Source organism: Trachypithecus francoisi, unplaced genomic scaffold (assembly GCF_009764315.1).
Source record: "Trachypithecus francoisi isolate TF-2019V2 unplaced genomic scaffold, Tfra_2.0 Contig01461, whole genome shotgun sequence".
In the NCBI taxonomy this organism is placed as follows: Eukaryota; Metazoa; Chordata; class Mammalia; order Primates; family Cercopithecidae; genus Trachypithecus; species Trachypithecus francoisi.
The window spans coordinates 18,652,894-18,662,937 of record NW_022681433.1 but is presented as its reverse complement, the minus strand read 5'-3'; the positions used below and the strand labels follow the sequence as shown (position 1 = coordinate 18,662,937).

At 44.9% G+C, this 10,044-nt stretch overlaps 1 protein-coding gene across 1 annotated transcript; it reads left to right on the top strand.

Moving 5' to 3' along the window:
• The first annotated feature begins 2,516 nt into the window (after positions 1-2,516).
• On the top strand, positions 2,517-5,395 carry GPR12 (G protein-coupled receptor 12). Its single transcript, XM_033237167.1, has one exon. The coding sequence runs from the start codon at positions 2,586-2,588 to the stop codon at positions 3,588-3,590; it is 1,005 nt and encodes a 334-aa protein (XP_033093058.1). The 5' UTR covers positions 2,517-2,585; the 3' UTR covers positions 3,591-5,395.
• The last annotated feature ends 4,649 nt before the right edge of the window (positions 5,396-10,044 follow it).

Here is a 10,044-nt window from a genome sequence, read left to right as displayed (position 1 = left end):
ACACGTGTCTGACGCCTCCCCACCAAGAACAAGCCACTCTGAAAACTCCATAAAACCTTGCTTCTCAAAGTGTGACCTGTGAACCAGCAGCAGCAGCAGCAGCAGCAGCATGGAGAAGGGGCTTGCAAATGCAGAAGCTAAACCCACCCCCAGAACTACTGAGCAGACTCTGTCGAGGTAAAAAGTTCAGACTATTCTGGAGGTAGCAGAAGGTCGTGGACATCATGGAATAGACGTGCCAAATGGAGGAGGCTGGGAAAGGGAGAAGCGGGTGGGCACCAGAAATGCAGGTGGGAGGGGATGAGGGCCTCAACCAGGGAGCTGAGGATGATGAGAAGTAGCATGCAGGGAGAGCTGGAGCGACCTTGCAGAGCCAGAAACTGATTGATGGAAGAAGGGGAGGAGAAGCAGGAAGAAAGTCAAGGGTGACTGAGGCTACGAATCTGTCGGGCTGGGATAGAGAAGACGTGGGCACCAGGGGAGGCAGGCTGCCGGCTGATGAGGCTCCTATGGGCACCAGGGGAGGCAGGCTGCCGGCTGATGAGGCTCCTATGGGCACCAGGGGAGGCAGGCTGCCGGCTGATGAGGCTCCTATGGGCACCAGGGGAGGCAGGCTGTCGGCTGATGAGGCTCCTATGGGGCCCTTTGCCTGCCGACCACTTCCATTCGGACAAAAGCCCCTGGGGAAGTGGAAGAAAAGTAACGGGAAAACCTTCACCTCTGACAGGGCAAGACAAGACTATAGCACTTTTTCCTTCTCCCATCTTTAAACTGGAGGATCATCTTGGAACTTAAGATCTACGAGGTGCTCGGGTTTTTATCTTCAGAGGAGGCATGGGCTCATAAAAGCAGACAGCTATCAGGTTCTTCATCTTAGAATCCATCGATGTGGCAAAATGAAAAAATAAAGTAATAGTGCCACTTCAGTATCTAAATGAATTGGGGTTTGGCCAATGTCTGCAGGAAGCTTCTACAAGAACTCAGTAAATGATTTCCATTTGAAAACACAGCTCAAAGAGCACTTAATAAGTGCAAGTTGGTGATGATAATGATGATCCACAGAGCAGCAGCATCTATTCAGTTAAGCAAATGTTCCTGGGAAACAGTGATAATGAACCAGGTCGAAGACCATGGGCAATTCTAAAAAAGCGTGCGGGGCATTTTATTGTTTTAAAGATCTGCTTCCCCAGCCTGTCCACTCTGCCTCCCTGCTGCTGATCGTGAATATCATCCTAAGCAATCCTTTTGGCCCTGAACGTAGCGGTTTAGGTGAAGGCGTGTAACAGCCAGGACTGTAGAGACTGGAGCTCCCCAGAGAAACCACAGGAACGAAATAGGTCACAGGGCTCCCAGGCAGCGCTCCCCTGCCCCGCCCGGTGCAAGCCCGGGGCCGCCGGCTGGGGTGGGGCGCGCGGCGCGGCAGGCAGGCAGGGCGACCGTGCAGTTCTCAGCCTCCCGGCTCTTTCGCCCCGCGCTCCGGGGCCGCCCTCGCCTGCCCGCACCCTAGAGCAGCCCTGACCCGTGGAGGCGCGCGCGGCCTCCCGGGGATCCCGCCGGCTGGCGGGCGGCCGGGCGCGCGCGGGGCGGGGGCGGCGCGCGCGCGGGGAGCGTGTGGGCCGGGCGGGCGCGGCGGGGAAAGCTGGGCGCGCGAGCCAAGCCTGCGGCTCACCTGCAGCCGCGTCGCTCACCTGCAGCGGAGCGCGCGCCCCGCGCCCTCCCGGCCCGCTCCGGAGCCCGGCCGCCGCCCTTTGCCACAGCGGGCGCCTGCGCCGACATGCGACACGAGTAGCCCGCGCGCTTCGGAAGCACCAGAGGAGCCCCCTCGGCCTGGGCGCGCCAAGGTGACCCCCTCGATGACCCTCCCCGCCCCCGCGGGCCCCCTGTCCCCGCACCCTCTCTGTCCCTCTCGCGTCCGACTCCGGTCCCCGCTGCCAGGGGAGCGGAGGCAGTGCATGGGCATCTGTCTGTCTGTCTCGGTACTTCCATTACACACACCTCCCTGTCGTGGCCCTCCCGACTGCCCAGTGCGCACGGGGGGGAATCTGGGAGCCCCTTTGTTCCGGTCGGGGGTGCGTTTGAGGGTGTGCACGCGCGTGGGGGATGCGTTTGGAGGGTGGGAGTTCGATGGAAATAGGCGATTTAAATATTCCATCGAGGATGGCGGCCCCTGACTCAAGACCTGCCGCTGCCGCGTGGTTTTCTCGGCAGCAGCCCAGATGTCAAACAGTTGTTCGTTTTCAGCATGCAAGATGTGATTTTCCAATGTGCATTCCCAGCGCTTTTGCAAACAGACCGCCGCGAGTCCGTGTGTGCCTGCCTCGCTCACGCTGGTGTTTTGAAGTCCTACCCTGTGTTTTCCCCAGTGCCAAACGGCATTTTTGTTGTGGGGTTTAAACCACAGAGACTTTGGCTTTTGTTTCATTTCCCAACAGTTCCTCATTCCCGAAGCTTGTGGCATTTGGTACTGGTGTCTGAGCAGGGGCTGGCTTTCTGTTTGTGTGTCTTTTGCATGATCTTGGATCGTCACCCTGCTGTATCTAAACATTAAAAAGCCTGTCTTTTCGTTGAAGAGGACAGGGGTTAAAATGAATGAAGACCTGAAGGTCAATTTAAGCGGGCTGCCTCGGGATTATTTAGATGCCGCTGCTGCGGAGAACATCTCGGCTGCTGTCTCCTCCCGGGTTCCTGCCGTAAAGCCAGAGCCTGAGCTCGTAGTCAACCCCTGGGACATTGTCTTGTGTACCTCGGGAACCCTCATCTCCTGTGAAAATGCCATTGTGGTCCTTATCATCTTCCACAACCCCAGCCTGCGAGCGCCCATGTTCCTGCTGATAGGCAGCCTGGCTCTTGCAGACCTGCTGGCCGGCATTGGACTCATCATCAATTTTGTTTTTGCCTACCTGCTTCAGTCAGAAGCCACCAAGCTGGTCACCATCGGCCTCATTGTCGCCTCTTTCTCTGCCTCTGTCTGCAGCTTGCTGGCTATCACTGTTGACCGCTACCTCTCACTGTACTACGCTCTGACGTACCATTCGGAGAGGACGGTCACGTTTACCTATGTCATGCTCGTCATGCTCTGGGGGACCTCCATCTGCCTGGGGCTGCTGCCCGTCATGGGCTGGAACTGCCTCCGAGACGAGTCCACCTGCAGCGTGGTCAGACCGCTCACCAAGAACAACGCGGCCATCCTCTCGGTGTCCTTCCTCTTCATGTTTGCGCTCATGCTTCAGCTCTACATCCAGATCTGTAAGATTGTGATGAGGCACGCCCATCAGATAGCCCTGCAGCACCACTTCCTGGCCACGTCGCACTATGTGACCACCCGGAAAGGGGTCTCCACCCTGGCTATCATCCTGGGGACCTTTGCTGCTTGCTGGATGCCTTTCACCCTCTATTCCTTGATAGCAGATTACACCTACCCCTCCATCTATACCTACGCCACCCTCCTGCCCGCCACCTACAATTCCATCATCAACCCTGTCATATATGCTTTCAGAAACCAAGAGATCCAGAAAGCGCTCTGTCTCATTTGCTGCGGCTGCATCCCGTCCAGTCTCGCCCAGAGAGCGCGCTCGCCCAGTGATGTGTAGCACCCTTGCACCCAGGAGGACTCTGCATTTACCAAGCACTTCCACTGCCTGGCCAAGGTTTGAGATGCTTGCCTTGAATTCCTTGCATTGGATTCCCTCTCAAGCCACAGGAGCACTTAGCACTCGTCAAGCAATGACATCGTTTAGATGAGTTAAGTAATTGAAGTGAAAATAATGTTACCGGTGTTTTCACCATTAAAAAATATTGTTGAGATCTTCACTCACTATTATTTTGTTTTGCTTGGGGGCAGGGGTTTCCTTTTATGTTTTGTTTGGAGGGCTGATTGGGGGTAGGAAAGGAAGGGATATGATATGCCCATGATGTTGTAAGAAGTCAATGAGTTTCAGAGTTTTTACCTGGACTTTAAAATAAATTTGAGTGATTGAGGAAAACTGAGACTTACTTTTTCCAGATGATTTTTTTTTTACATGATGGTAGATTTTTTAATGCTGCATGTATGTAACAGAATATGACCCCTCCCTTTCAATCCAAGGCAAATAGTTTACATAATTGTGTTCGGAAGGGACCTGATTTTGCTAACATGAACTCAGTAATGTCACCGACATTGAAACCCTGAATCCATTCTTATTCATTCTTTCTTTCCTTTTGGCAATCACTGTTCACAAGAATTCCTTCGGTATTTCTATAAATGTTGCAACTCCTTCTGCATGGTTGACTGTGTTAGCTAGGCCACTGGTTTCAAATGTTGCCATGTCAATCTAGACTCCAATGGGTCATTTTTCAATATAGTTTTTCAATACGTACTTTCTAAAATGAATCCTGAAATAGGTTTTGATTTTCATATGAAGTAGGATTGATTAGATCTACCACTGTAGTTTCTTAAGCTATTGTCTGATTGTTTTCAGAAAACAAAAGGAAAAAATATTAATTATAGCAATTGAAAGTAGATTAAATTTATTTTAATATATTCTGGAAAAAACTAATGTGACATCATGAAATAAAAAAAATCACCTTTCCTCTCTCTAAGAATATATTAATAGTTATTCTTGATTGAGACAATTAGAATAAATATTATAGGTCAAGTTTTTTCTGGTTCATAATGTCTGTGGTGTATAATGCATTTGAAACAGGCAGTCCCCTATTTTAATGATTAGGTTTGTTTGTGAGTGCACAGCGTCCATCTACGACTGTGATATATATCACCTATATCCTGTAAGGTCATAAACAGAATGACCATTGGCTGTTGATTAAAAGTTAAGTTTGAAATCTTTTAACTCCTTTTCACCAAAAACCAATTTATACACAATAAAAATCATATTGCCTGTTTTCAGAGAGCAAGAATGTAGTCAGGAAATTGCAAAGAAGAATTCACTTCAAACACATTGTAAAATCAATGTGTCTCTGTTTTCTTTTCTGTTCATGCAGACAAATGTAGACACAGGTATCTCCCCTCCATTTGCAATGGATTTATAGTTATGTCTATATAATCAGTGGAAAAAATTCTTGGCTGCATATCAACTTAGCCCATTCAGATGGCAGCAAAAGCAGTATTTCAGGGTCGCTGAGGAATCATTTGTAAGAAATTAACCTCATTGGTTTGTACCAGATGTGATGCCCAGGGTGGTCTCAGGACCATTCTGGGGGTCCTGCATGCTGATGCCTTCTCTCCAGAGCTTCTCCTAATGTAGCACAAGTGTGAATAAATCCTCTACTTGAATCTGTGTCTCCTCCCTGAGGTTACTTATGGAAGCAGGAGAGGGACTGAAATACTTAAGAAGTGGGAAAGAATTTTCAATACGTATCACTGTATGATCAATCTAATAAAATTGATGCCTTTAAAACATTTCTTTTGAACATTTGATGGAGTTAGTAGGTTGAACATGATGAGTCTGTTTTTAATTAATTAAAATTGAATAGCATCACCACAGGAGACTTGACAAAGGTAAGTTGGTTTTGACAGGGGCTGGGAAATATCCATAATGAGGTTTAAAAGGAATAAATGATGATTTTATAAAAAACAGTGGCTCCATTTGCATATCTCCAATAGTCTGAATTATAATGAGAATAACATGTACTTGTTGTGACCACATGTGTGCCAGGCCCCATGCGGGGTGTTTTACTATAATCACAAAACTACTACTTTTATAGGTGAGAAAACTAAGACTAAGAGAGGAGCGGATCAAAAATGTGCCTGAGGCCACAAAGCACAAGGATAGAGTCAGAATTTGAAGCCAGGTTTTCCAAAGTCTAAGTCTTGCTCCTTCCCTGTACCTTGCAAGCTTTCATCCCTCAGTGGACACCAGGGCTGAGGAAACTGATTTGTAACATGTTCCTGTCGCAGAGTTTTGGGTCTACATTTAAGACATAAAACTTGGCCTGGCGCAGTGGCTCTCACCTGTAATCCCAGCACTTTGGGGGGTCAAGGCAGGTGGATAACTTGAGGTCAGGAGTTCGAAACCAGCCTGACCAATATGGTGAAACCCTGTGTCTACTAAAAAATAAAAAAATTAGCCGGGCGTGGTAGCAGGTGCCTGTATTCCCAGCTACTCAGGAGGCTGAGGCAGGAAAACTGCTTGAAGTCACGAGGAGGAGGTAGCAGTGAACCAAGATCGCACCACTGCACTCCAGCCTGGGTGACAGAGCAAGCAAGACTCTGTCTCAAAAAAAAAAAGGCCTAAAATTTCCTGTTTAAAATTACACTAGTTAAGTGGTTGCTTTTGGCCCGTGTTTTTAAAACATCTAGTTTCAGCTAAGAGGTTTTTCAATTCAACTAATAACATGCCCCTACTGTTTAAATTGTGAAAAATGTTGGACATTTATGTGGTTTTCTACAAGGTTTCTTTTTTCTTATGGAGCTAACTATTTTTAAATGTGCAGACATCTCAATGTACATGTGTGTATGTATGTATTTATGCATACGTATACCCAATAATATTAACTTTGCAACAGGACCAAAGACCTCATGGAAAACTGTCTTGTTTCCAACAGTCCTGAGGTAGCAGGCAATCTTTTACTCCACATAATTAAAATTTCTAGCTACCAAGGAGTTGATATTTTTCCAGTAGAAACAGTTATCCTTGTAACTAGGACAATTCCATTACTTTACCAGAATCCTGAATTAGTCAAAACTAGTCATCCAAGTTATGACTACCTAGGGTGTTGTTTCTTTTTATTCCTTTAACTCTTTATTTATTTTTCTCAATGAAGTTTGTTTTTAAAGGTTAAGGGGATCGCCTTCCTCCTAGTACCTGGGGTGGGGAAGCAGGGTGGAGATAGAGACCCTCCTTGCCTGGGAGCCTACATTAAGGAGCCAGGTTCAGGAGGCGTGGATTCCTTGGCTGACTTGACCATGCAGAAATAGTCTTAGACTCCCCCAGGATTTAAAATAGGATTGAAACAAGAGGTTTAAAAGAGCAGATGAAGAATAGAGATACTTAGTGCCAATAAAAATATCGTGGAGACTTCTTAGGCTTCTTTTTTTTTTAATGCTTAATCCATTATTAAAATAATGATTGACTTTATTTTATAGTAATATATGATAATATGACGTTAGGATGACTTGCCGTTTCAGATTTAAAATACATATTAATTAAGTGACTACTATGTTGTGATTTTGAATACTGTTTAAGTTTCTTTGTTGATTGTATGCCTGGTATAATAAAGGAAAAGACTGCCTTATTGACCCCTTTAAAATTTGTCATAATTATTGAATGTTTCGATATAAGGTTAGGACCTCTATGTCTGTTTAGAATTTTAAGAATCACAAACTAATAGATTTATACATCATGGTTTGAATTCACAGACAAATCTGTCTTCTAAAAAAGTTACAGGCCGGGCGCGGTGGCTCAAGCCTGTAATTCCAACACTTTGGGAGGCCAAGGCGGGCGGATCACGAGGTCAGGAGATCGAGACCATCCTGGCGAACACGGTGAAACCCCGTCTTTACTAAAAATACAAAAAAATTAGCCGGTCTGGGTGGCGGGCGCCTGTGGTCCCAGCTACTCGGGAGGCTGAGGCGGGAGAACGGCGTGATCCCGGGAGGCGGAGCTTGCAGTGAGCGGAGACAGCGCCACCGCACTCCAGCCTGGGCGACAGAGCGAGACTCCGTCAAAAAATAAATAAATAAATAAATAAATAAATATTGGTAATTTTGGCTAGAGCTCCTCAAACTTTAACTATTTGAAGAGTATACAAATCACCTGAGAATGTTGTTAAAATGCAAATTCTGCTTCAGTCAGTCTGGGGCATGGCTGAATTTCCAACAAGCTCCCGTGATGCTGATGCTGACGGTCTATAGACAACACTGATTCACGGTGATAAGTGTCACACTTTTAATATAACATATAAATACATATATATAACCTATAAATACAACATATAAATAGTATATATTTGAATATATATAACATGTAACTATAACATATAAATAATATATATTTGAAGTGTTTATTTTTGTCAGAGGTTAATAACTAGTCTGTATTCAATGGAGATGAACTTTGAACTTTTCCTACAGCTTCTCAGGGTCTAATAAAGACCCATAAATATATTTTTTCCATGTTAATGAACTAACTTTTTAAAATCCTAATGATCATTATCTTAATTTAGTTCTTTCAGAAGCTTTATGTAGATGCAATGCATTTCTCTAGGTGTGTGTGTGCGTACCTGGCAACAAAGGTTTTCACCTCCATTTCTTCAAGGACAGTTTTCTTTAGGACCTGAGTGGTTTGTGTTTGGGGGCTGCATGTGTCTGCATGAATTTATCTTGAGATGATTGAGATGAAAACCTTTGTTCTCTGAGTTCTAAAATTCAACTGAACTTATTCCAAAGCAACATTTTCTAGACAGGTACATCAGAGAAATTTAAAAATAGCTCACCTTCATTTGACACTTATCTGTAGCCTTTTATTTTTCAGCATCAAAAATACTATTAATGTTAGTAGTTACCCTGGTCACAGGTACTTTGCTTCCTTTCTGCCCAAGGAGATGAGAACATTTTTTAAATGTAATAGAAGCACATTAAAGTACATAGTTAAAGTGGATTTTAATATAAGACTTATATATGTCCACTGTATGAGATACTTACAGAAGACATCTAAGAATTTTTTAATCATAAAAAACTCAAATACTAGCATCAGGTGCAAGTGAACACATTTCAATTGAAAATAAGTTTGGGGCCGGGCGCGGTGGCTCAAGCCTGTAATCCCAGCACTTTGGGAGGCCGAGACGGGCGGATCACGAGGTAAGGAGATCAAGACTATCCTGCCTAACACGGTGAAACCCCGTCTCTACTAAAAATACAAAAAAACCAGCCGGGCGAGGTGGCGGGCGCCTGTAGTCCCAGCTACTCGGGAGGCTGAGGCAGGAGAATGGCGTGAACCCGGGAGGCGGAGCTTGCAGTGAGCTGAGATCCGGCCACTGCACTCCAGCCCGGGCGACAGAGCGAGACTCCGCCTCAAAAAAAAAAAAAAAAAAAAAGAAAATAAGTTTGGGACATAAATAAAATCATTTACCAGGGCACAGATTCCCTTGGTAGTTGACTGTTTGAACAGACAGTTACAAATAGAATATTTTAAAAGGCAAAAGAATATCTTATGGAATTCTCTGTATGGCTTGGATTTGCATTTCTCACCAAACAACATATTTTGAATCTACGGGATTCTTATTTGGGCTGATGAAAATACAAACCTTCCACATAAGGAGAAATGAAGGCCTGTCTTTTACAGATATATGTGGTTACTGGGATAAAACCTAAGGGCAAATTTGTTCTGATCCAACTATATCCTTACTCCTTCCTAGATCCTTTTGAAGCATGAACAAATTTACTCTGGGATTCTATAGAATCTAATAATGGGAAGAAAACATATGGAGTAGAATTTTCTATATCAAATCTAAATCACCTAGTCAAGATCTCTTTGAAAACTGAAATTGTACACGTTTTTTCTCAATACCTTGCAGTGTTTTGATATTCCAAATCTTGATCTTTCTTATCATATTGTGATTCTATTTTTGTCTTGGCCAAGTCCCTGGAGGTACAGAGAACCCCCTAATCCCAGTCAGCATTGATATATTGAAAACATTCATTAAACAATATTGTTTTCCTCCTCCTCCTCTTCTTCTTCTTCTTCTTCTTTTCTTCTTCAAATAAAACACTCAATTATTCATGTAATGTGTTTCTGATTTTATTTTATATCCTTTTGATCATTTTCCTAATCCCTTTTTCCATATCATTTACCATTTCTCTGCACGCCTTTTCAAATCTAGTCATCGGAATGAGGATACAATAATCTACTAAATGGAGCAGAATGATGGATGATTCTCTGCTTCTGGGTACTGGATGGCCGTGGTTCTTTAAGTATGGGCCCGCACCAGCAGCACCAGCATCTCTTGGGAACATGTTAAAAATGCAGTCACCCGAGATTTACTGCTCAAAACTCAGGGTATGAGGCACAGCAATATGAGTTGTAATAAGCCCTCCAAGTGATTCTGATGCAC